At 46.0% G+C, this 27,407-nt stretch overlaps 1 protein-coding gene across 1 annotated transcript in view; it reads right to left on the bottom strand.

The window, feature by feature from the left end:
- Nucleotides 1-7,463, bottom strand: part of LOC120841912 — a 28,908-nt gene extending 21,445 nt beyond the window's left edge. Inside the window, exons 1-3 of the mRNA XM_040212913.1 lie at nucleotides 7,413-7,463; nucleotides 5,454-5,469; nucleotides 3,305-3,446 (exon numbers count right to left, since the gene is read on the bottom strand). Of these exons, the coding sequence (XP_040068847.1) occupies nucleotides 3,305-3,446; nucleotides 5,454-5,469; nucleotides 7,413-7,463 (209 nt within the window). The remainder of the gene's footprint in view (nucleotides 1-3,304; nucleotides 3,447-5,453; nucleotides 5,470-7,412) is intronic.
- Nucleotides 7,464-27,407: the final 19,944 nt, after the last annotated feature.

The raw sequence follows: 27,407 nt of genomic DNA, 5'->3' as shown, positions 1-27,407 counted from the left end.
GCTCGTCAAAGACAGTCCCCGACTCGACGTTGAAAGGGTAAACTGATGTTAGGTCCGAGAAAAGTTGGCACTCCTCGGCTTTGGACTGTCCATGGTCATTGTAGCTTGAAGGAAGGGCAATCAAGACGAACACCTGCAGCATTAACAAAAAGGGGTTCATTGGTGACCGCATCGTTGTCGTGCCGCCTTGCCCACTGAAGCTGATACCGTTGGGGGCGTATGTCGAAAGCGTCGTTGATGTCGATGACGAAGCGACGCTGCAGCAAGATTTCACCGATGGCACAAAAGCGAAAACTCGCTCGTCAAAGACAGTCCCCGACTCGACGTTGAAAGGGTAAACTGATGTTAGGTCCGAGAAAAGTTGGCACTCCTCGGCTTTGGACTGTCCATGGTCATTGTAGCTTGAAGGAAGGGCAATCAAGACGAACACCTGCAGCAGAAACAAGAAGGGGTTCGTTGGTGACCGCATCGTTGTCGTGCCGCCTTGCCCACTCTGCTCAAGTAGCTCAAGTAGCGGAGCGACTTCATCTCGTCTTGGCCGGACGACGCATTAGCCCCTCCCCTTCTGTGCGAGTGCTCGGCATAGCAATTCGAGAGGACGCTGCTGCCGATTCCTGGCTTGAAGAGACAATAGAAACTTGTAACAAGGCACTCAACGTCATCCGCCGAATTTGCAGCTCTGGAGGGGGTGCTTCCGATACCGTCGCCAAACGACTGTACAAAGCACTCGTGGTATCGCGAGTTTGCTATGGAGCACGTCATTTTTGGCTCTCTAAGGCACATTGGACCAAATTAGAAACTCTCAACAACCGTGCTCGGCGCGTAATCACCGGACTTCCACGCTTCACCCCCCTCAGCACTCTGAGAGCAACATCTGGAATAAACGACCTTCGGGATGTCGTCGAGACGAGAATGAGCGCTCATGAAAAGCGACTACAACTCACCCCTTCAGGCCGAGGCATTTTGTCCCTTTTGGACAAGACGACCACCAAACTTCCGCGCTATCCAGCCACACTCCCTCCATGGGAAGATCTGGCTGACATAACCACCACCCGCCCACTGCCCCGAAAGGGTGATGCTGAACAGCTCGCCCGTCGAGGTCGCGCACACATAAAAACGGTCAACAGCTGGGACCCCGCCTTTTTCGCTGCCGTATACACTGACGTCGCCTGTCTCGAAGGTCCACAACCAAGGAAGACAATTGCGGCGTTCTTCCCCATGAGCAAGGCTGCATACCACGATGTCATCCCTCCCTCCTCCTCGACCAAACAGGGAGAACTCCACGCCATTTGCCTGGCTTTAGCATCAGCCCAGGAAGCTATGTCCTCCTCCACATCCGCCCTCCCAGCGAACCTTCGCATCTTCTCAGATTCACAGGAAGCAATCAAAGAATGCAAGGCTAGAGCCAGCCCTTCAAAGCTAGTGCGAAAAATTAAAAACCTCGCTTCGCAACTTCGTGGCCAGGGAGTTCACGGGTACCTGGCCACGCCGGGATTCCTGGAAATGAAGAGGCTCATCGAATCGCCCGTGCCGCACTCTTCCTCTCGGGCGAGGAGACGAGTCCCTCACATCAATCAGAACACGGATACGCGACGCAGCGTGATCGCGCTTCTTGTCTCCGAACCTACAACCGCCAGTCCACCGCCCTCAACGATCACGCGGAACTGGACCCTGACGAGCACCGCACTCTCATCAGAAACGAATGTCGCATTCGGCTCGAGGAACTTCTGCCCGAGGACCCGGACCCTCTTCCGTCGGGGTTGGGTCGTCGAGCAAGAGTCCTCCTTCTGCGCATCAGAACGGACACAACGGTCGATCCAGCACGAATAGCAACATGGAGCCAAAACAAGTCCTCGGGCTTGTGCCAGCGCTGCAAACTCGGAGCCCGGGCTACCTTCGCCCACCTTGCCTGGTCCTGCCCGGACCTGGCAGCAATACGATCCCGCCACCGGCCACTCGAAATCATCCAGCTCGAAAGCTGGACGCACCCTCCAGGAACAGAGGGTGCACGTAAGCGTGTGCTGCGGACCCTCCTCGACTTCGTGTTCGAGGCGGGACTGCAAGCGCATATCTGACTTCCCTCACGGCCTAGCAGCCAGGCGTCCGGCCACCGCTGCATTCTATCCTTTCTATTTCTTTTTTTCGGCCAAATAATAAACGTTTTACTGACTGACTGACTGACTCGTCCCAAGCAATTTTAAAAGGTTTCCACAGATCTCGTCTCTCTCGGTCGTACTCGGTTGCAAGTGTGTCAACGGGCCTTCACTCGTGCACTTGTTTGGAGAATTGAAGTCGTGAAACGCAGACTCCGGCCAAAGAGGGTCATTTTGGCTCCACCTTTTCTTTAGGGCTTTAAGGCCTAAATGGTCGCGACAAAAACAGAATTTCGGACCTAAGAACAGTCCTACTTAGGGTAGGGAGGAGCTTCAGCTGTCCTGCTTCCTGTGCGAGCTTCCTACCTTCGACTATGCTTCGGCAATTCGTGCACCTCGAGCACGCGCACGTAGCCAAAGCACGGTGGAAGTCCCGAAGCTCGTACAGGAGGCCGGATATTCGGAAGAGACACGCTTGCTATTTTCACTTTGTCAGAAACTGTATACGTTTTCGAACTAAGGAAGGGATTAATAAACCGTTGATCAATGAACGTTTAGGTATCATACTCTCGCTAGCAATACAGTGTTGGGCAAGAGCAAACTGGGGTGCGTTTCACCGTGGGAATATCGGCACGGAATAATTTTCTCATCGGTAACTGCTTAATCTCGTTTTTCAGCGGTCTGTAGCAAGACAGCGTGTTCTGAGGTGCACGTCTCTCCGTCTTTAAGCTCTTTCTGCCGCCTTTCTTTCGTCCAGCCGAGTGATTCTTTCCCGTAATCTATTATCTCTCTCCATTCTAGGGAGCTCTAGTATGTATATATATATATATATATATATGTCGGGCGGTGTTCGAAGTTGCCGGAAACGAATTTGAGACGTCCGGCACGGCTCCGCCACGGAGGAGAACGGGAGAACGGCGCCGCGAGGCGTCAGAAAGGGATGGCGTATGTCTCACGTGATGCGCGCTCCGCGGAGGAAAGGAGCGGATTTCTCCTTCGTGTGGATACCCCATAAGGTACAAAATCGTATGCCTGGATTTCGCGGCCGAATCCCCCAATGTGAATATCAGATAGGAGCAAAACGACCTGTTCTTACACTATATGGATAACACCGCGTTGCAAAAACAAGTTCTAAAAAAAGACTTGACGTAGAAGAAAAATGCACTAATATACTTCAAATTCCGTGAGAGTTAAGGATGAGTTTTAGTTACTTTTTAGTAGCGAAGAGTTTTTTCATTTCTTGATGCTCCGACTTCATATCAGTCCACGACACACCGACACCGTAGACTTTTTGAAACACATCAACAAACTTATTCATTGCTTCCTCGAGAGTGAAGACCTTCGCTGTGTCCTCTGCTGAAGAGAGAATCAAAGCATTTAAGCAGGCCGAAGTGTTCTTATTCATAAAACTCCCAAATGTTTCCTAATATAGAATACCTTTATCCAGAAGAGAAGGGAAAATGAAAATAAATTAAATTCATTATTCATACCAGAAAGTAATGTTGGGCCGGTTGCTGACCGTTCATGGTAAAAGCAACCCGAATAGAAACTAAGACAAGCGACATGGATCTACATTTAAAACAGAAACCCATCATCAAGAAAGCTAGTTGACGCGTATTATATAAAGAAGAAGGAATCCCCTTGTGTAAGCCAAACTTCTATAGTTCCGCTAAAAACCGAGATGACATTCTTTAAAATACATTTTACATTCTTTGTCATTTTTTTTCCGGTGTTCGTTTTGTTAGTGGGGTCTCGAGCTCGGAAATGAGAATTAAATAATAATGTCATTATACCATGTACTATAGTCAGCGACAGGTTAAGAAATGTAGGACGTGTTATATTATGTTTACGGCGTCGTGATTTGTCTTTTGGAGTTGTTATCAATTAACGTCACAAATTCCATAGGTTGCGAAGCGATATTGACATGATCTGCACTCGACACGTCCTGCGTTCCTGATGTTGACAATGACCTTAGGAATGTATAACGCTTATTTGTATTAGAAGTGATGTGTGCGTATCTATTTTATTTTCTGAATAAACTTCAGTTGTCAGCACATAGTTCTGTCCTTTATTATCTTTTTTTACTTCTTTTTTATTCGCAGAGCGTTTATGAATATTTTCGAATACTGCACTGCGCTTAACCGTAAATGCGAGAGCTAGGAGACAGAGTCCAATGAAGAAGGACCTAAAACGCAACGTCACGGCGTTTGTCTTTCTTCTCTGCGTATGTCACTCCCCGCTAAACCAATAAAGCGTGGTGGATATGCCGTGACGATGCGCTTTTCCTTACTCGTGTGGTCATGTCTATCACAATAGCCTCCTCTATACTGCAAAGCCTGGCAGATCGTCACGAGACGCGGCCGCCGAAAGTGAAAAGGTAGAGCGGCAGACAAGATTCACGTAACGGGCGCCCCGCTGCGGCGAGACGCCGGAACACACTTGTCCCGAGCGACGGAATGTCCGCTCCTGCTTCTCGCGTTCCTGGGGCTACCGCTTCTTTTCTCGTTGGGTTTGAAAACCATGTTTCGGGTCCTCGCCGCTGCAAAAGCTGTGCGCTAGATACCAGACTCTGAGAAATGCTCTGTGCTACTAAATCCTCTGCGCGCTCCAAATCTGCGACCGGGCACTCTGTGGCTCCGTCATCGAACTGACAGGCTTTGTGAGTATAGAGGAGGCTATGGTATCACGTATGCTTTGACTGTTCCCTCACCGATGCTAAAACAAAGCATAAAATATAAGCAAGCCCGTTTAACATCACGTTAAGTATCCAATAGGGCTGCGTAACGTAACGGTACAGCCGCCTAAATCCTAACATGTTTACAGAACTTCACAATTAACCTTGATGAAATAAAAAAAAAACTTTCCGAAGAAAAAACAATCTTGCTTGGGATTCGAAAATTTGTCAAAGAACTTCCAAGCTCCTTGCGGACACCAGCAGGGTGCTGCGAGAGTACAGCCACTTCGTGTGGGTGTTCACATATAACACTCCGTAGGGCACGATGAAACTAGTTGTCAAGTACGTCACTGACATCTTAAGAAACATAAGGCGTAGCAAGTTCTGGGTGTGTTGTTATTGCCCAGAGGCCAATGAGGTTGCGGCATAAAAATACAAGAGTGTTGGACGACAAACCACGAATCAAGAAGCTTGAAGATAATCGGTCACGCCTAGTGTTTTCTTGGGCTGTCTGTTACTGTACTGTAAAATTTTTCATGATACTTCTTGATTGCAATAGTTGAAGGTGCATCATTAAGTAGATTTGTGCCACTTATTAAAGGCAAAAATAAAAGTTGAATTGAGTTATGAACTTTATTTCGTTGAAATAGTATGCGAATGAAAAATGAAAAGAAGCCTCGACTCACCTTCAACTTTCGAAGCCTGAAATTGATAAACATACATATTTTTATGGCAACTGAATATTTAAAAGTAAACACTTCGGTGGGGTTCGAAATAACAATTATTATAAAAGAGAAACTAACCAAAAAATAATACGGAGCCCGCGTCTACGCCAGCATCACTATGACGTCAAAAAGAATAGCGTGCAGGGTAGCGCGCTGGCAGAACACGTCGTGAAAGAGGGCCATACAATCGGATTCAACTGTTCTATTCTTGCCACGGAAAGAAACTGGCGAAGACGCCGTTTATTAGAGTCCTGGTACATTCAGAACACCGAAAATAACGTTAACCGGTCAGCTCGGACACTTCCAAGCGCCTATGTGTCCGGTTTGCGGTGCGTCACGCGAGGCGCTACGAACCATAAAACACGTGCAGAAACAACGGCCGGTTTAAAGGAGCCAACCACACCGGGCAATTTGCAAAAAGACGACAAGGACGAAAACAGTCACCCGCGAACAAGGGGCTGAACTGGCCTTGAAACGACGGGTTTCGTCTTATTTGTTGTGGTTAGAGTTTTCCCTTTACATTAAGAACTGAATATTATATATACAATGTTAAGGATATGACAGAAATTTAATGTTTATGAGATTAATACTTCGCACATATAAGTGTCATGTCCAGAATATAAGTTTTGTATTCTAATAACAAACTTACAAAGCGTAGATGGCTTCTTGTTTCAAATAAAGTTTGCATACCTTCAGTAATTTTTGTATAAAATTCCTTTAGATGTTGAAGTGGCCCTCCAATGATTTTGAACTGGCTTGATGTTTTCGCGGAAACGGACCTCATTGAACGTAGGAACATGGAGGAGAAATGTCTTTCAAGGAATTCGAACTATATTGGGAGTTATGAGCGAATTGCAACTACAAGAAAAAAGCAAAAACTATTTTGGTCGGTAACGCAGTTGGGAAAACTAGGTGATTGGAGGTTTGGAGCGAGGCAGCTGTCCAAATGGTTGCGAGTTAGGCTCATGGCTGCCACGCCGAGGACGTGTTCGCATGGTCGCCTAAAGCCCCTTGCATTGTCGTAACTTCAGGCCCCGACCATGATCGGCGTTAGGAATGGACCTGGGCTGTTTATACTTCGGCGTCGGCAAAGCCAACGCGCGCTGGAGTAGAACACTGTTCGTCGTCCACTACGCCACGCCCCGTCATAACATTCCGCACGATGAGATCAAATCAGCAATCCGGGCAGGGGAGTTGCGCTGTGATAGGTTCGAAAAAAAAAGAAACAAGAAGGAAATGCTTGGAATAATAAGTGCAAATAAGCATTTCTCCTTTTGAGTTTGGGAGAAACAATTCAATGAAATGACTGCTCTTATTTAAAAACGTTACCATATTGCACTAAGCCCTATGGCCTGGGGAACAGTCAGACTCACAATTCAGTTGCATGCATTCATTTGGTTTCAAAGCGAGTTTCGGTTTGCTTCAACTCGCTTGGTGCCGATTTCGAAACTATTCAATCCTGCGATAATGAAACCTGATTCTTTATTGGGACAAGAAGACGGGACGGCAAAAGCGGACATAAAAAAACAGGACTGTCCCGGCCATAACGGGACGTCTGGTAACACTAAATTTAAAGCATTCGAAAATAATACTAGGCTACTCCACTTGACACTCCATATCATCCGTGCGCAACCGATCCTACCGAATACATTTTTTTTTAGCACGTTTTGCGCGCGAAGTGCTTACTATGCAAAACTGCGCTTAGGTTTATACGCTGCTTTAACGCCACACCCACCTGGCGGCTGAACCGTAAACGCAAAGCGGTTGCGAACGCGGTTGCGAACGCGGTTGCGAACGCGGTTGCTCAAAAAAGCAGTACAAATTCACGCACATTTAACGATGAAGACGAGTGGATCCGCCTCGCGGTTGAAATTCAAGCGCCATTATGAATTCAGCATAAAAGTAGTTGATTCAACTTACGAAAGCTCCAGTAAACAGAATGAGGCAACACAGCAGTGTTTGGACAGTCATGGTTGTACTGAGTCCGGTCAGAGTTGGACACCCAAGGTAGAAACCCCGATGCGCCAATGGAACTCAGTCGGTGCACCTGCAATATATTTATAGAGTATCGAGACAACGTCGACTATGAAGATGCGGCGTTTTAAGTTTTAATATCGCCCTGCGACCCACCCGCATACTCTTAGGTAACAGCAAATGCGCTGTAGGAAGAGTTTCGTATTTCCGTTCACCTCACTTTAAATCCGCCTTGGTTCAATGAATCGTGTGCCGAGTTATTCGACTTTTGTGTTTTTGTGCTCTGAAGATTACGCAAGTTTTAGTGTAGAGGAGAAGGCGACTGGCGTAGTCAACCGACGCAGCCGCTTTCGTTCAATGCGATTAAATGAAACCGGATATTATAACTTGAAACGTCTCTTGTTTTAAAACATTCTTTCGGCAACCCCTTCTGGGAAAATTCTGCTCAGTCCCACGAAACGAATTCGCAAACGCGAGAGAGTAATAAGTGTGTAAACTGAGAAGGCAGAACAAAACTCCGAATGTCCCCCAAAGGTATCAAACCCGCGACCTGGAGATTGTGAGCTAGACACTCAGTCATACAGCCGACTGCAAAGCGTGTGGAGAGGTAGTTAACAAATACGATAACATTGGGCGTTCACCGACTGACACCGCGGAGCGTGAAAGAGGCGCCAACGGGTGCTTCCGACTCCCGGTGTGCGAGGGCTCCTGAAGCCGAGGCGCAATCGGACGCTTGCTCTGGCCTGTGTCTGCAATTCTTCAGGGATTACATATTGATTTCAACAGAGAACGTACTTTCTAAAGAAGTACTTTTGGCAAGTATCCAGTGCCTCTCTTCATATTGTCGACGCTTCATTGGACAATTTGACCCAGATCGCTCAACCGCTAACCCTGCTCTTCAATAAAAACAAAACAAGGCAAACAGTTTTTTTATCTCGCACAATGAATATCTTTCCCACACTTGAAGGCTGAACTTGCGTTATGTCCCATCCTCGACCATTTTGATGACTCAGCATCTACAGAAATTCGCGCGGACGACCGTGGCCACGGCATTCAGTCGTCTTTGCGCAGTTCCAACCCAACCAAGAGCACACCATAGCCTATGCCAGCAGGCTGTTTTCCTCGGCGGAGCGCAACAACACAATTTTAGAAAGGGAATGTCTAGCCGTCGTACGGTCAATTGCCAAATTTGTTGCACACATTAAACTGAGACGCCAGGAAACAAGGGACAGCGCTTAGCGAGGGACAGGTAAGCCAAGAGGGCTCGTTCCGCTAAAACCAAGGGCTGTGTGAGGGAACGAGAGGTTCGTGTCAATTTAATCAGCCGAGCATGACCTTCATAGAAGAAACTTCGAAATCTCATCGCATCTCGAGGTAGTCTGCAGAGTAGCGTGACAGAAACAACCTGTTTTCCCCTCCTCCTCCCCCTCCCTCATGACATCACTCGTGACGTCACTAGTGGCCCTCGTGACGTCACTTGTGACCCTAGTGACCCTCGTGAAGGCACTCGTGACCCTAGTGACATTCGTGACGTCACTCGTGACCCTCGCGACCCTCGGGACGTCACACGTGACGTCACGTGTGACGTAATTATTGAAAACGTCCCATAATGCAATGCGCGATACGGGGACGGCGACGGCGACGTCGCTCAAGCCGGAAATGGGTGGTAAAGAGCTGCGATCTAAAAACTGTGTAATTGCGATTTTGACCACCGCAAGCATCAAAAAGCAAAACGAGTTCCTTGTGTTTGTGCTTGCCGAAGCAGGGCTCGATTCCGTACTTCAAGAAGCCACAAACGCTGCTGACTTTTTTGCGACCACGCCTTTCATGTAGACGATGAATGGAGTGTCAGTTTCATGCACATAAACGTTGCAGAGATCCAACCAAAGCAGGCGGGAGTAAAAGTGATCCGCTACCGGTAGTTTTGGAAATGGGAGATTTTGGCCGAAGTCGAACTCGAGAACCAGGGCAGTCTCATCATCGCTTAGAGGGCACTTCAGTTCTTTGTGTTCCTCTACCGTATTCTTGTGGATCTCGTACTCCACTGAACCGCCACTTCCTTGGATCTGACGCTCAAAGCAGAGATCGCGTACATCACTACGAGTTGGGCGAAACGTGAAAGGAACCTTAAGAGTAAAATAGTCACAGAACGTAGAGCGCTCAAGGGAAAGCTCTTCCCCGGTGGCGCTCTGGAAATAATTACCAACAAGTGAGTATAATCCTGCCAGATTGAGCTCAGGGTTTTCGAAGTAGAACAAATCGGAATCGCGACGGCTGTAGCGAGATCGTTTATGTGGAAGGCTCTTGCAAAAAAAGTGATTATCAGGTCTTTTACGTCTTCAGATAGCTTTATTGTCTGCAACGCGTGTTTTCCTCTGCCATCACAGAGCGCACAACCTTCCAGTAGTTTACCTTGCACTTTCTGCACTATTCTATTCGCGATACCGTAAAGCCCAAAAAGAATTGTTTGCTGAGTCTATCTTGCTTGATTTGGTCAGAGGTGTCTTGGTAAATCCACGTACATCTCTTATCTTGATCTGCGATTGTTCGTCTAATTTTCAGAATTATAATTATTCATTCTACCTTGAAATTGAATGGTTAGCTTGCGGAAATTTCCTAGCTTTTATAACGTATCAAACTGGTTTCTCTGCTTTTCGCAGGGTACTTTCAAATGACACTTCTTTTTGCAGCACAATGTCATCACCTCGAACATTTGTGAAGTGAATAGACTTCCCGGCGACGGGGCTCGTGTATTAACATCCCATTTTATATCAAATCGCTGTCTTCTCAATTCATGCATCATTTACCTCATTTCGCTTCTTTCTACTCACAATTCGTTCCCACCGGCGTGCGTTTCGGCAGCGTTTGCAGCCCTTCGTCTCGGGCTTTGACACTTGAGGGTTCTCACTTTCGATATACACGCCACTGCCTGATTCACACTCCATTATCAATTGAAGAATGTTGAACGAACAGAAGGGACAGACAAACGTTAAGGCCGCTTGAAGAGAAGGAAGTCTGCACAAGTTCTGCGGAAGCGTCTGCTAAATCAGTGCTCGGACTCCAGTTCTACGCATACGTCGGATAAAGACGAGTGTAAGCGCAAGTTGTTTCGGAACGTCTGTTTATTTATCACATCTGCTAATGTCGCACCTCAACAGCATCCAAATACTTATTTTAACGTCTACGAGTGCCGCGGTACTAGCAAACGTTAAAAGTAAGCACATCGGCAAAAAGACGCGCTTAACCGCCTGCTAAAAACGCGGTACTGCGCAAAGGTTATACCTGTGGCGCCATCTCTCGGCGAGAGGAGGGAGAGAGGGGGGGAGGAGAAGGGAGGAGGAGGGGGAGGAGGAGAAGGTACGGAGGAGGAGGAGGATACCATTCTCTCCGTACCCTCCCCTTCTCCTCCTCAAGTGGTGCGCTCTAATTCGGCATTACACGAAATCGTAAACGTCTTTCATTTTTTCGTTCTGTGCAATCCTAACTACTTCATTTCAAATTTCTGTCGTTCACGTGTTTTCCGCTCGTGTACATCGATTTTCAACTTGCGACTGAAACTTTGGCACGTATGCCAAAGGTCTGAAGCGAATGGAAGTAGTGGAGTGACCGCAGAAGTATGCGTCCGCAATTGAGGAACCGAGGAAGTCACCATTTACGATGGCTGATGCTAAGAGAGAGGCAATTTAATTCACATTGAAACCGCTCTAAAAAAAAGAAGTTTTTACCTCTGATTGGAATGATTGGTAAGTAGTTATAAAGCTATACTTCGGTTTATCTTAAGACCAGACGCAGCCGACCTCACGAGCTGATGGAACCAATCAGGCAGCTCGAAAAGCGCACCATCATAGTCTTCCGCATGCTTTTGTACAGTTGCCATCATCGCTGAAACCATTCAGAAATAGAAAAGGCCAAAAGCTTGCGCTTTGCCTTCGACAAGCTTGTGCGTTGGCATACAGCGAACGCACCTTAGTCAGAGGTATCCTGTTATTTACCTAATAAATTTACTTTGCATTTTTATGTCGCCCTCCTCTTCGCCCTCATGTGGAGCAGCTCAAGATGTTCATAGAATGACGTACTTTAGCATAATGAGACTTGAAGGTTCCTGCCTTCAACAGTTGAGCGCACACCACTTTGCTACCGTCTCTTTTTAGGCTATACAACTAGTACCGAAATTCTTGGATCTAACTTAGTAGCTGCGTTTTATGGCGGAATTGCATTATTTCCAAGGCTACCTCAGATTTCTTGAGCATCCGTGGGCGTCGGCCGTAGCCTAGCAACGTGCAAGGTGAGAGATTTGGCCCAGCTGGACCAGCTGCTAAACTACAGCGCAATTTCGTGTCATCGCAAAAAAACATGGGAAAGAAAGAGCGACGAAGCGACGTTTCAAAAATATGCGGCGGCCCGTGTCAGGAAAACGAATATTGTACTTGTACATAAGCTGTGTTTCTAGTAGAAATCAAATCGCCTGTGACGGTTTCATAAATAGGTTTAATTACAACTCTAACTCTTTTTTGCTTATATTGCTAGGGAGAAGATGACGAAGCAGAGGCGAAAGTGCGAACTGAGTGCACCTTCAGCTGGTCAACGATCTTTCGCTGCAACCCTTCTCACAATTCTTGATTAGATCACCCTTTTAACCCTCCTACGGGTCGTGGAGGTTAATACACTTCCCAACATTTTCCAACGACCCTCGGTATGTTGACTACAATACCATGTTGCCATCTATTCGTGAATTTCAAGTGTGCTACACTCAGAAGTGATCTGACTCGCGAGGCATGCTCGACAACTTGCACGCTTCCAAACTCTTCGATATCAGCTGCAGCAACAACTCCGTCACACACAGACTCACGGGGAATCATCTGATGACGTTGGGGACGAATACATTTTCGCTACCCCGCTTCGCAAGTCCGGTAAATATGTGAAACTGCTTCAGAACTACTTTTTCCCGTTTCGCCTTTTCCGCCATCTCTCTTCTACAATTTACGAAGTACCACCAGTCGCACCTCGCTGAGGTCGCCACACGAAGTCACGTGATTATTTTTATGTATGACGTAAAAAATTCTTTCAACAGACCCTACGAGTGAACATGTCGAGGCAAGTGGATCGACCCTTTAACCCCCCCCCCCCCCCCCCCCGAAGAAATGTGAAAAAAAAAACCAGCGAAGCGGGGGCGATTGGGCGAATTTCGTGCGCCTTCAACTGGCGGACCATGATCTCGCAGCTTCAAGCCCCCATCATTCCTCATGAAATAATATTTTTAACACTCTCATAATATTTTGATAAAAGCGAGGTAGTGTATTCCAAGGAGCTGTGAAACACCTTCACACATTGGACTAGTAAGTATATCCGAAACGTAACTTCCGAAGCGTAGAGGTTTCTTTAGGGTGTACTTCAGTCCGGAGGTGATTACATATACGAATGAAGAATGCGCCATCGGCAACTTGAAAAGGAGTCTCCCATTGATTTCGTTTCTTGGTTATGCGGCGCCGTCCTAAGACGTCTTAGACAATAAAAAAATATGGATTCTAGAAGTGTCAGTGGCCTCTTTCAGCAGCCACTCAGTACACATAACTTTTCTAGCTTTATGGCGTAGCTGCAGCAAACCCTAGATCGTGATGGGGTGGGGATTTACCGTCATGCCATTTCACTACTCTCAAAAACAAAAAAACGGAATAGAAATACATTTTTGGCAATTATGTTGTCTCATTTACTGGAAGCCACGAGCATGACAATCCTTCATTTCGAGAAGACGACTCCCGCTGTGCCAGTACCGATGGAAGCGCCGCACTGCAGCTTTCACAAAACAAGAATAAATCATTTCCGGTGGAACTGGCGCCACCTTCTGGAAAACTGGGTTCAAGGATAAAGGCCCATTCACACGGGCACCAAAACCAGAGCTCCCTGTAGTTCAGCCAGGTTTACAGTAGTTTGCAGGAGAGAGAAATATTCCCTATTGTTTGCAGGAGAGACAATATTTATTTACAAATCTACATGCGTATACAAACAGGTAGGAGTCGTGGCACACAGGCCACACAGAGACTCTTTACATCTTAGTTATCAAAAAAAAAAATGTGCTTGGACGCATGTTCGCCCAAAATAATTAAACTGGTGTGCCCACCGTTTCATGAACTCATCTCCCAGTGTCCACTGTTCATTCTCGAGGAAGCCCACGTTCCTTTCTCGCAGTTTTTACCATCGCGAAAAGGGCCCTGGGGCGCCGGTGCTGTCCAACTGGCCTCTTGCGATACTGTCTTAACACCGCTCGTCCTAAAGTTGCCGGAAGGATTGTAAAACGGTCACGCGTACGGCGTATGTCGCTGCACGGTAAAAGGAACGCTGAGAGCCCGCGATACCTTCAGAAAACAAAAAGGTACGCGCAACGACACAGGAGACAAGAACATGCGCATTTGTTTCCGATGCTCAGCCTTGTACAATTTACTCGAATACAGTAATCGCTTACAATTGCGATTGCTCTTGGTTCAGATGTATTGAATTCGATAACAGACCGCACAACAAATGGACACTCGTCGTTTTGCTTAGGAAGTGTCTAATACCAGGCTTCAGCTTGTGCCCAGCCTTGTCGGAGCTAGGCTACCGTATCAAGGGAAGACAAACTAGACACCGGCAGCCGAGGCAACTGCTTCCAGCCAAGGTGTCGTCTGCTAAAAGCGCCACCTTGCTCTTAGCAGACGGCAGATGGAGAAATGGCATCATCAATTGCAGGCTTCAGACGTTGGGCTGCTCAATGCGTCCATTCAGCCAGCTTTTTGTTGCCATGGTGAGACCTTATTGTGCAGAAGGGTACTGTCGCGGTTAAGACAAGATTGGTTCAACCGCGTAGGTTTATTCTAGCATAGCAATACAGGTGTGAGTCGTGCCATGTCTGGTCGCGATCTGGTGGAGAGGGTTCTCGCTCGGAAGCGGTGGGCAGAGTCCAGGGTCACCCGGCGGCGGTGGTGATGATGATGATCTCCCAACATATACGGTGTAAGACAAAGTGCCCTTTCTCCCTTTCGGGCGAAAGGGGACCTTGTCTTACACCAAAGGGTTCGAAATGAGGACCTAATGCTGAGGGCTGATTTTCTCCTGTGCCTAATATGGTGATGTACCTTACACGACAGACATCTTTTTAGATTCGAGCATGAGCATGTTCCATTTTATTGAGAATGTGGGCCTAAAGTGTCAATGTGCTGATTTTTGTCATCTCTGTCCGCTCCGTTTTACCCTTGTGATGTACCGCAGGAACCCATATCGTGTTTGGGTTGAGTCGTCTTTCAGGTATTGAATCATTACTTCTGAGTTGGAAATCAAGAATGGGTTGGAGGACAGACAAATGACGCAGAAGGTACCGCGACATTTCACCCTGCCAAGATCCCTTCTCCCTAGATGTTGAAGACTTATTTTATTCAATACCACACAAAGAATTGTTTGACACCGTCAGCGAATGCATCGACTCCAATGGAGCCCTAGGTTTTCAAAACGCCTGAGGCATACCAGTTGCGTCTTTCCTAAAGCTTTTGAAGTTTTATTTGTGCTCGACGTTTGTCACTTTTTCAGGAGAAACTTACATACAGAAAAAACGAATATGCATCGGGTCATGCGTAGCTCCCATTTTGTGTGACATTTTTCTTTCAAAGTGTGACAGGGGCGTATTCCAGGGTTTGACGTCCTATCCGGTCGCACGCATATTCAGATACGTTGACGACTATCTTGTGCTCATGAGAAAAATCCCTGACGCAAACGACATCACCATCATCAAGAACATAATCCTAGGTCAGGCCCAAGGATTGAACTTCACCCACGAGACTCCGACTAACAACAACCTCCAGTTTCTAGATACGCGACTCACCTTTCAAAATGACCACGTCCGTTGGATGTATTCACCCAGATCCAAGAAACGAATACTCCAATATGAATCTGCACACTTAAAACTTGTCAAAAGGAGCATTGTGTCTAGTTGTTTGAGCGCTGCCCTGAAAAAGTCTTGCATTCATTCAGCAAGGGAAAGCTTTGACGCGCAAGTATCAAGGCTCAAGGCGTCAGGCTACCCGACCTCCATCCTGTCTGACGTTGTTGAATGCATGATAAAACCAAACAGAACAAGCAAGAGAAGTGGAGAAAGAAGAAGTCGACCGGCGGTCGACCCTTATATACACCGCATCTCTCACAACTTCAAGAGAATTGCCTCTAAATACGAAGTGCCGGTTGTGTTTGCAGGCCCCGACAAGCTTAAAAAGCTCTGCCCCAATGTCAACACCCCACGCACAAAGCCTGGCAAATGCAGTGTTAGGCACGGCAACAAATACGACAACTGTTGCAGCGGGGTAGTGTATCTGATCCCGTTCACCTGTGGGAAGGTATATGTGGGACAGTCGGGAAGATGCATCAACGTAAGGCTAAGAGAACATGCGCTATCTCTAAAATCCTCTCCGTCGGGGCATCTCACTCTACGTGTGAGGGACTGTATATGCGCCCCGCTACTGTCCAGCACAAGGATCCTGAAGAGGTGTCCAGATAAGCGAACTCGAGAAATTCTTGAGGCTGAGGTAATTGCGACCAAAGGAGACGCCTGCATCAGCGCTCCTTCGGTGACTTTGTCATCAAAAGAATTAGAGTACATGAAATATTTTCCTTAGACACTCTTAATTTGCTTTATCTTCCTCTTTCCTTTTTCCTAATATGTTCACTGTCATTTCTTTCACTGTTACTTTAATCATGCCCATCATTTCCTATTGTTTTTACTAATTTCCTTTTTTTCTTTTTCAATTCTCAGTCTTTTCAAACCTTTTCACTCCTTTCTCATAAATATTTCTAGCATTTAAAGTTAGGGTTCTTCATCTTCCTCATCTTCCGAATTAAAACGTCAGTTGCGAGTAAGCGCTTGTCCTGTGTTGTCTCCCTCTTGTCCTTGCCTTTCGCGCTTTTTAATTTTCGTAATGTTTAACCAACTTGGCCAACAAATCATTTTGCTACCGTCAGCTCTGTGCTGCTCGAACTGGTCACTCGTGAAGTGGTCCTATGAAGACAATCATTGGCACAAAGCGAGAGCGTAAGCAAAAATTAATATATATTTAGCCTCGGGGGGCCCTTGTAGGCCCATCTAGGCTAAATATAGCCTCGGGGCCTACAATATAGAGAATTGAAAAAGAAACGCACAGGACATGACAAGGTTAAAAAATATTAGCAGCCCCATTGCATGCTGATATACACGACTATTTTTTTTTGTTGTAAATATTGCACCTATTGGAAACAGTTATCACACAGTTGTGAAATATAATTTTCAGTGGATGCAATATTATGTGCCTGCATTTCATTCATGAATCATTGATTAAAGAGGGAGTTTTTTTTTAATGTTTGAATATAAGCAAATGTAGCAGTTTTAATGTTAGCATTATTGAAACAAACACATTCGGCGGCTTGTACAGCATGTTCTTGGTGACATGGTGAATAATTACAACAAACCTCACGGGCCTGTCAGTCCCGACACCCCAGGAAGCATTTTGAGCGCGGCTACCACGTCATTTAATTTGGCACTTTCCTTATATTCAGAGCATTATGGTGGTGATTACAACTTCGTGGATTAATGTTATGTTTAGGAGGCTGCCACTTTTTATCGTAGTACGCGGTGCCGATCTCACTCAACACTGCAACGTTAAATAAACCCGCATTCAACTGTAATCATACTTCGCAAAGCCTCGAATTTGGCGTCGGCGCAAATCCAACCCTGCTTATCTTGTGGAGCCATTCCTTCCGTCGTGTTTTGTTCCTTGTCCCGGTGGAAATCAAGAACAGTGTCTTGCCTCGTCCAGAGCGAGTCGTACACCCTATAGCGCAGCAGCTCGTCATCGCGACCACAGTGATCGCGACTTCGCGCCGAGGAAGCGCGCCACAAAAGCGCGCCAAGTGATGCAGTGAAATCACAGTCGATCGCAATGTCTTAAACAATTCAAAGGCTGCGTAGCTAAACAAGTTTCAGAAGTTCAGGGTGCAGTCATATTTTCATTTTAGTAAAGTACTGAATATCATATAACGCTTTATAGTTGCTCTGTTGAATTCGGTATTTGCCTTGGCGACGACACTCCGCCCGAGCACCCCGAAGCCAGCCTTGAGCCAGAGCGGAGCGTCGTCTGCTACAATGTTTTCTGAGCCAGAAATGGCGGCGTGTCGGCTGTGGCCAATCGGAACGCGCGCGGCACGATCAATCAATGGCGGTACTTGGTAGAATACATTATATCCAGTGCTTTAATAGAGGGGCGATTGGGGCTTCATCTCTAGAAAGGTTCAAGAAGCAGACGACGGCGTCGTCGGGTTTCGACTTGAGTGCTTGCTGTAACTATTGCGAGATGGCATTACCAGCACAATTCTGAGTTACGTTGGCAGTCTGCATTGGGGAAGGGGAGGGGGGGGGCGAAAATGTGGAGGTTGTTCTCTTTTTCTATTTTTTCAGGAGCAGAAGTACGCCGCCTTTCTGTTTCTTTCAATGTATCAAAGTACCTCTCTTTTCAACTGACTTTTTTGTTTCTGAATATGTTCGGTGATGGTCATAGAGTGTTTTGACAGTTTTTGTATCGTGTTGTTGTTTTGTGTTGGATTTCCTGTTTGACTGATTTTTCAGCAATACCTCCTGTGCAATGGCCCTTGGGCCCTTAGGGCTTCTGAAATAAATAAACGAATAAATAAGTAAATAAATAATATTCGTTGGTAAAATCATCCACCAAACATTAGCTTTTGGTGTCAGGATGAGCCCATTATTCAGGCCTTTTGCTTCGGGAGTCTTTGTACAGCGTTCTTATCGTCTGATATGCTGCAATCCCAGTGGCTGCGGAGTGATAAGGAGATGCTTCTCAGTGATTGCAGGATGGGATCGAAGCGAAACCGACCACGTTCGGATGGCTCGATCCACTGCACTTAAACGCGGTATGAGCTAAGGGGACATATGCTTTATTTCTGACTTTATTTTTCTATCGCATCGTCAGTCAGATTTTTGTTTACGCGGCATGTTTTATTCGCCACTGCCTTTGGTACTATGTTTTTGGTTACCATTTCAGTGACATAGTTTTGGGCTCAGTACCGTTGACCATCAGCTATCGGAAGCCGAAAACTTCATGTGTTTTGTGAAATTATGAAAATGAAATCAAACTATTTTGTTTTTCCGTTTAAAAAGAATGTTGGATTTATCGTGATCGATACAGTTTTAAAAGTTACTACTTTAGTTTCTCTCTGGCACGTGACAGACACGATTCAAGCCAACGTTCTTCTTTGGTCTAGTAACGCTGCTTCACACCAGGGTGAGTAGGGTGCACGCTCGGGTCGATCACAAAAAACCACGGAAAGGGTCACCAGAAACTGATGGGAGTATTTAATTTCTAGATATTATTCATAACTGATAAACAGCGTCTTGCAAACGTCCCGGCAACCACCGACGAACGGAGCGCTGTAGGCAGCGCGAGTGTAATGGCGACAGCTCAGATACCTACTGTACTCGCCGATGGTCAGCGTGTAATCCTCCTTTTTGGAGCCGACGTAATATTTGTCGTAGTGCGCAATTATTAATTCTCGTCCTTTCTTTTTGAATTCGACTCTCAGAACTTCTTTATTACTTGAATAATTTGTAACTGTATGAACATTTCTGTTTCCTTAAATGGCAGGTAAGAAATGAGCTCAGCAAGGAAACACAAAGGTTCCTTCACCAAAGATAAAACTAACACACAAACCCGTATTGCAGTAGAAGCACAGATCAAACCAAGCTAAAGACAGTGCATTAAAACGATCAATATTTGTCGAAAATATAACGATTTACACTTTCTTTTTTTAATTCACGATACCTTGTAATGATATGCTCCGATAGCAGAAGGAGTGTCTTTATATTTTAATGATTGTTTGCATTCACGAACAAGATGAAATGTCAAATAAAACAAATTGCGAGAGCTTCTTTTTAATGAAGAGAACCATTGCCAATAATAAACTAAGTACACATAAGCTACGTTACTGTTCATCGCAGTCAACCGACAGTATTTTTACTTACTGGTTTTGTTCTACGCGTGGTCCTTAGCCGTAAACGCCACATATACGTTTTTTATTTCTTGGTTCGGGGGTGATTAAAAAAACGAATTGTGTTGTGTGTATCTTTAGAGAGCCTGAAGTTAGTTTGCTTCAACGGGCGACTTCACTCTCAACTGTAGCTGACTAATTGAGGCAGTGCAATACAACCGCTAGCTTAGAGTCTTTAGCATGCACTACGCTGTAGTGATGCACAAAATCCTGCCGGTAAGACGCTCATCCAGAGAGAAACGGTCAGGAATAGGGCTTCAACGCAGGATCCCTTAGTTCTGCAGCGGGAGCTTTCAGTCCACGTGCTCCGAGCTGGTGTGCGCTGGCCCACTCGACCACCTATCCCTGTTTTAAAATTTAAATCATTAATTTTCCTTTATTAAATATTATACAGAACACTTCATTTCACAAAATAGTTACACCCTCGGGGGTGATTCTAAAGAGAGATGTAACTTCACTTACAGATCTGTCTGGCGTGAGGGACGTTATCTGTTAGCAGTGTAATCTGCTAACAGATAACTAACTTATTTAGCAGTATAATCTACCATGGGACGTTAAGCCACGTTGTTAGGGGACACTTAGGCATCTTTCAACGTACGCTCGGTTCGCAGGAGTTTGGCGAGATCTGAGGCATTGTTTAAAAATCGGTTCTGGGTTCCCTTTTTTAACAAAGCTATTGATGAACACCAGGCTTGATATCTTTGTACTTGTCTATCCATTATGAACTCGTGTCCTGAAATCCAATCTCGTAGTGTCTTTTGGATTTCTCGAAGTCGGTGTTGCGGCATTCGTTTCCGGATCGACGTTGAATCACCAGGAAGTCAATTGAAGTGTCAGCGCGAAGTGAAGCTTGTTTTCAAATTCTTTATGCTCCGTAGAATAGAACCTTGACATTTACGCCTGAAAGTAACTGCTTTCTTCACGCTCGGCTTGGGGAAGCACGCAAACACGTTGAAGCCGCCTAACAAGGGCAGTCTTAGGGCTTGGGGCGGCAATCTCGATGCATGCATATGTTCCTGAGTGACATTGCGCGGAACAATGAACGCCTCCAGTGGCTTGCTGAAGGGAAAGAAATGATAACGCCGTAGTAGAGAGGCTGACGAAGAGCAGGACAATCGCGTTAAGTTAGAATTAAAAAAAAAGAAGAACAATGACCAGCTGGGAGCAAGCTCGCAAACCAGTGCGCACACGACGAACACTCGGATAGCATAGGCAAGGCCGCCGTTTTTGCTCGATGTTTGTATTTCACCACCTGCGGGTTGAGTTCTGAAAAATAAACTCTTCGAGAATCTCAGTTTGTGCTCTCAATTTTAGGCATGTACGTTTAGGAAATACGTTTAACACAACGCGAAAAAAAGAGAATTAATTCCAGGGGCTAGTCGTTATGAAGAATGACTTGGAACAGCTGCAGATTGCCAGGCCCCTTTTTGGATTCGGCAACGAACATGCAAATATCGGTCGATTGAATCTAACGGAATAAAATAAATATATTTCCTTCTGACTTCTCCTAGAAACGAAGCTTTTTCTACGTATATTTGAAGTTCTCGACCCTTTCGTCGTTCGCAAATTAAAGTGAACGAATTACACTATATTATACGCTCGTGACCATGGGCATTGAAAAAAAAGGAAAGCTCGCTATTCTCCATTTCACACCAAGTCCTGGCACAGTCGTTACTGCGATCTAATGTATCCAATCAAGCGGTGCCAAAAATGCATAGTCACGGCGTCCGTTGTTTTTAAGTTTGCTTCCAGCGGCTAAACCAAGCACGCACAGTGAATGCTCCGTGATCCTGTGCTCTATTCTGTTCATGATTAGTTTAACCGGCGTTAACTTTCGCGGAGAGACGACGACCGCCGTGACGATGCGATTTTGGCGCTGCTTTATGGCCCGTTGGCTCGCATCATAGGATATGTCAGGAAAAAAGATGTGGAAAATGAGTATACCTCGTATGGTGCTAAATACGCCAGGAAAACACAGGGACAGAGAAAGAAGTACATAGGACGATGCGTAAGTAAGTTTACTGAAGGAAATATACAAAAATAAGAATAAAACCGCACTGGCGCCAAGATGATGAACTTTCATTGAACACTTGGAAAGCCTGCCGTCACTGTTGGGTGAGCGTAGCTTGACCAATAAAAGCCTGCTCCTTAACGGATAGGGCAACAGAAGGAGCACTGATACACACATTCGTGCCTGGGCACTTACCATGAACGGCAGGCTTTCCAGGTGGTCAATGAAAGTCCATCCTCTTTGCCCATGTGCGGTTTTATTCTTCTTTTTATATGTTTCCTCCAGTAAAGTTCAGTTGCAAGTTACGCCTCGTCTTATATACCTCTATCTCTCTCCCTGTTCTTTTTTGTGCCGTATTTACCACCATACATAAGTAACTCAACTCGCACTCTTAGTATACGTTGTATTCGGGCCACTTGCGGCCGCCATGATAGGGAGTCTTTTGTTACGTTTCCGCTTCCGCTGGCTTGAAGTGCCGTAATGCATCGCAATTGACTGGGCAACTTTGGTGCAGCAGACCTCCGCAAAATAAAAGATGCAGCGAGCCGCGGACGTCGAATGCGAACAGCCTCTGCCACGCGATCTTCAATTTAACGCTCAACGCTAGGATCGCTTTATTTTGAAATCAAAGATGCACACCTTCGACACTTCCGGACAACGAAGAGACTTAATCGAACGAATCATACTTGAGTTCTTATGCAAATGCATATTGAATGAAATTTAAATTAATATTCGCTCAGATATAACTTTTTATTTTAGCCTCAACGTAGGTTTTCATAACACAAACGAACTTGGTACTGCTTAAAATATTTAACACATAAAATAGTAGCTTTTATAGTTGTTTTTTAAAATCTGGGAGCAGAATCTTTTGTTAACGTTAATTTTCGTGCGCATGCGAGCTTGTGGACAGACGGTTTATGTGGGAGTCCTGAACAAACTCAAACAAAAACTCACGGACAAACTGCAAAAAAAAAGAAAAAAAAAGAAACGCAAATTTTGAGAGTTTGCGTTAGCGGAGGATTTCACAATGGGAGGGATCTTCTTGCATGGAACCGAACCTGGGGTACGGCTTCATTTTAATTTAAAACTGGTAAAGTTTCAAAGTTCGAGAGCAATTTATTTTTTAACGACGTAATAATCGTTTGTGCGTGACACAAATAAAGCAAGACGTGAAGCAGCATGAGCACCATCCTTTTGATTTGATTTTACCCAAGTCGTCAAACACAACAGCACTTGCCTGTGTCCGCCCAAACAGAACAGTTCGACCAAATGCGATATTTCCCCAGGAGTGTCGCCTGATCGTAAAAAGTGGGACGCGAAACTAGTTTTCTTACCTTATCGCCTGAGTTATATAGAATCTAAAATTGCCTTTAACGTCCTCGTCTGCACCTGCATTTACTTGAATATGGTTCGCGGGATCGCTGCGGTAGGTCGACGTTGTCACAATCACAATAGCTCCACTCGTCGTCGAAAACGTGCCGCTTGATTTTTATGGGAAACGAGCGGCGCAAGCGTACTACACACTGCGACGGCTTTGTCCCATTAACGATTACTTTACTGCTCGTCGAAAGCGCACCGCTCGCTTTTCACGGGGCATGATCGAGCACGAGTGGCACAATCCTTCGCACCCTCCTTCAACCACGTCCGACGGGCGTAGAGTAGTTTTGCTCTGACCAGCTCGAACACTCACGGCGACACCGCGCAGGCAGTCGACAAAGCGCTGCTGTTCTCACACCCGCTCTTCGGTGCACGAAAAGCGGGTGTGAGACGTGGCCTCACGTGTACACAAGTTTCCACTGGACCGTAAGGTGGGGCCACATAATTATTGCCACGGAGGCCAAATGAAATGAGACGCGTTGCTTTTTTTTTTTTTTTTTTTTTTTGCACCATTTGGTCCAGAAAAATATATCGATGTACAGGGTGTTCCAAAAAAACAATTACAGGGTTTTTTCCACCGCAAAAATAAAGTACGCATCGCCGAACCCTAATTCTTCGCCAAAGGGGGCCCCGGTAGAGGTCGGAACCAGATGTAGGGAGGCTGGTGGGCCCAACTCACATCTTGGAGAGCGTTTGCAACTTAATGGCGGCGCCTGAGGAAGAGGATTGGGAAACAAAATGGTGAGTTGGGCCAGTTGGTTCATAATGGAAAAAGACACGTGTTGTCTTTTTGTGTTGTCGTCTTCTTACTTTGTCCTGGTCTTTCGGCGCTTGACTTTTTCCAGGATTGGGAAAGGATAAGAACCAGTGTTGCCTGCACGAGTGTAGACACCTGCTCTTTTGCAACTCTGCAGCCCCATGCGCCTTTCCTCCTCTCGCCTCCCATTGCAAGCAACGGACGCCTTCGCGTCCGTTGCTTGCAGAGAGAGGCAAACCGCATTTGCGTGTCTTTCAAGGGCTCCGAGTGATAGGCGTGTCTAAATCTGCCCGACTTGAATTGTCCGTTCACCTTGCAGACCGGCGCAAACGATTACGGACTAGGAGCAGTTCTTCTGCAGGAACATGACAGCGTAATTCGTGCCGTACTGGTCTCCAGTCATACGCTAACCGGAGCGGAGTGAAACTAATCAACAACCAGAAAAGAGTGTCTGTCGGCTATTTTCGCGCGTTAGAAGTTTGAGATGTACCTTGACTGCGTTTCGTTTTACATTAAAATAGACCGCATGGCTCTCTCGTGGCTCAAAGGGCCTCAAAAACCAGCAGGACGACTCGTTCCATGGGCCCTTTCGGTCCAGCGCTACAAGTACACAATCGAGTACAAGCGCGGAGTGGCTAACCACGTTGCAGATGCGTTGTCTCGTGCTCCACTTCTCAGTCATAAAATGCAAGTGGATCCCGACTTTGTGGCACTGGCCTATGCTGCGCTTATCACACCAAATTCGTGATGGGGAACCCTGGAGAGCAGAGAAGGGCTCCGGGTGGTCCAGCTGCCCAGTGCACTTTGTCAAAACGTGATGCACCAGCTGGCACTAGAAAGCGCTCCCGCCGCCGGGAGTCCCAGATACTTGGACTCATACAAGTTGAGCAGCGACGGTATCCTGCAGCGCCACATACAAGAGGCTGATGATGGGTCCTGCGGCCCGCCATTCCGGACTGTAATACCTCGTAAACTGCGAAAGTCATTTATTATATATGCATGATCCCTCCTTGGCAGGCCAGAGCAGTGGGAGGAAACCCCACGAAAAGTTATCCCAAATTGCAACGTGGCCAGGCATGGGGCAGGATGTAATGAGGTACACATAAAAAGGGTATCGATAGTCCTCCCTAAGTGGAGGAACGGTCTTGTAACTTATGTTCCTTTAGAAAGGGAGAAACTTTCGTCCCTGAAGCAGGGGAGCAAATAGTTCCTCCGTCACCTGCAGCTCATTATGGCGGCCCTGAATCGAGCAAATCTAGCTCAATAAGGCTTAACGAGGACGCTACGTCTCTTGTAAGAGACGAGACGAGCAGCAAATAAAAGCGTAACACGAGCTTTCCGCGAACTGTGTTTATTTCCGAAGCCAGATTCCCCTCGCAGGTACAGAAACTTGCGTTTCGAAGGCAGTTACTCAGTCTTCTCGTCGTCAGCACTACGATGTTAAACGGAGACAACCGATACCCAGTTACTTCGCGCCCTTTACGTCTTACCTTTGCTGCTCCTCGAGTCAAAATTCCATCGTCGACCGCATATCACGGAGGAATGGAAAACCAATCCGCGAAACAAAAAGCCGCTCTCAAAAGAATAAACTCTAAGCAGCTCAACTCAAGCAGAGTAATTGCAAGTAGCTAGGCTAGGTGGCGCTAGGTACCGCCCAATTCATGTACTACAAAAATTATTTAATTTTCTTCCGCCACCATTGCACTTCGGGATCCTCTTATAAACGCATGTAGACACATTACGCATACTGCAAGCATCAGGTGAACATACATTGAGCGCATACACATATATGGCACATAAAAACATGGATGCAACGGCACACTAACTCGACAACTACAGACGTGCTTTGCGTTTCCGTCTTTGATACTGGTCGTTTTGAACGCTCGGAATTTCTCGGTGACTGGCTAAGCAATAAAAAATATTCCCAGCATGTTGATTTTTTTCCAGCAATGTCGTACCTCTGAGAGTATTTTGAATGGCTCAGGAGATGAATCTCCAATTAAAAAGTAAACACTCGATCATGCCGTAATTATTTGAAAGCCAATAAATCAAGCCGCTCCAATGCGGTTCGAAGCCATGAGTTTGTTTCCCCGCACGGCGCGTCGTAGCCTGTGTTTCTATTGTAGTGTTTGTTTTTCTATTTGTGCTGTTCGCGCACGGCTGCTATTGCATTCTTGAATTGCTCTCTCTAGAGCGGATATTCACTCAGCTGGAAGTGATGCTTCACGGGCAGAGAAATCGCTTTTCGATCAACTTGAATGCAGTCAAAAGCCTTGACTTTCGTCCTTCGCAAATTAAAGTGAACGAATTACACAATGTTACAGGTTCGTGACCGTGGGCATTGAAAAGAAGGAAAGTTCGATATTGTCCTTTTTACACTAAGTCCGAGCACAGCCGTCGCAGCGATCTAATGTAGCCAATCAAGCAGTGCCACAAATGCATAGTCACGGCGCCCGTCATTTTTTTAAAGTTTGCTGTCAGCGGCTAAACCAAAGACGCACACTAAATGCACCGTGGTCCTGCCTTCTTTTCTGCTCATGATTATTTAAAACGGAGATACCGTTCGCGGAGAGACGACGACCGCCGAGACGATGCACGTTTGGCGCTGGTTTTTTGGCCCCTCGGCTCGCATTGCAGGATACGCTAGGACATAAAAGGGGAAAATAAAGTATGCATTCTGTTCGGGCCACTTCCGGCCGCCATGACAGGGAGCCGAGAACACTTCCGGTTCGGGTGTCGTTTGCATGCTTTTAAAGGGCAACACAACCTCTATGTTGCGTGTGTTCTGCAATTGTTTTTTTTTCGGAAAATATGCTTTGGACCACGGTGCTTTGGACTAATCATGTTAAATATCTCTGCGCTAAACTGGAAAAAATCGTAGGAATTATTAATAAACACAGACATATTTTTCCAACAAATGTAAAGAGGCTTTATTTATTTCGTTACTTTATTATCATATGTGTTATTGTAATCTTGTCTGGGGAAATACATTTTTCTCGAATTTAAACACATTACATTTACTGCAGAAAAAGGTGATTAGAATAATTGCAAATGTCCCCTACATACACCCAACACAGTCATTGTTTAAATCATACAAAATTCTGAATATGCGACAGGTATATGATTATCGATTAACTATGGCGTATAAATATGCGGCTTTTGGGTTCTCAGATATTGTTCTTATACTTTCTGATTTAAAAAAGAAATCTGACTTTTATTCATGTAGACGTCACCAGCCTTGGCAGAATCCGAAGTGTAGTACCAATTAGGGTAACCAGAGAATAAGTTTCACTTCGGCTGTTTTATTCAATAGCTACTTTGATAGAAATATTGATGTTTTACATCTATCCAAAAACACTATCCTTGAACTGTTCATTTAGCGTCCCACGTTGTCCATTATATGTAATGCTCACACACTTTGTATATAGATTTTCCTGTGCTCTGTCGTAGCTGCTGAAGGGGGGACCGGTGCTTAGTCTAGCTGCATTTCTGCAGCTTGTTTTTTTTTTTCTCCGGCCTCCCATTCACCGCATGTATCTGTGGTGAAAAATAAACTCGTATCGTATCGTATCGTATCTTTCAATACGTTTCCTCTTCCACTGGCTTCCTGAAGTGCCGTAATGCTTCGCAATTGACTGGGCAAGTTTGCTAGGGCAGATCTCCGCGAAATAAAAGATGTAGCGAGCCGCGGCTCTCGAGCGCGAACCGTCTCTGCCACGCGAGCTTCAATTTCACGCTCAACGAT

Source organism: Ixodes scapularis, unplaced genomic scaffold (genome assembly GCF_016920785.2).
Source record: "Ixodes scapularis isolate PalLabHiFi unplaced genomic scaffold, ASM1692078v2 ptg000720l_1___fragment_3__unscaffolded, whole genome shotgun sequence".
NCBI classification, from domain to species: Eukaryota; Metazoa; Arthropoda; class Arachnida; order Ixodida; family Ixodidae; genus Ixodes; species Ixodes scapularis.
The sequence above is the reverse complement of the archived record's forward strand: the minus strand, read 5'-3'. Positions and strand labels throughout refer to the sequence as shown.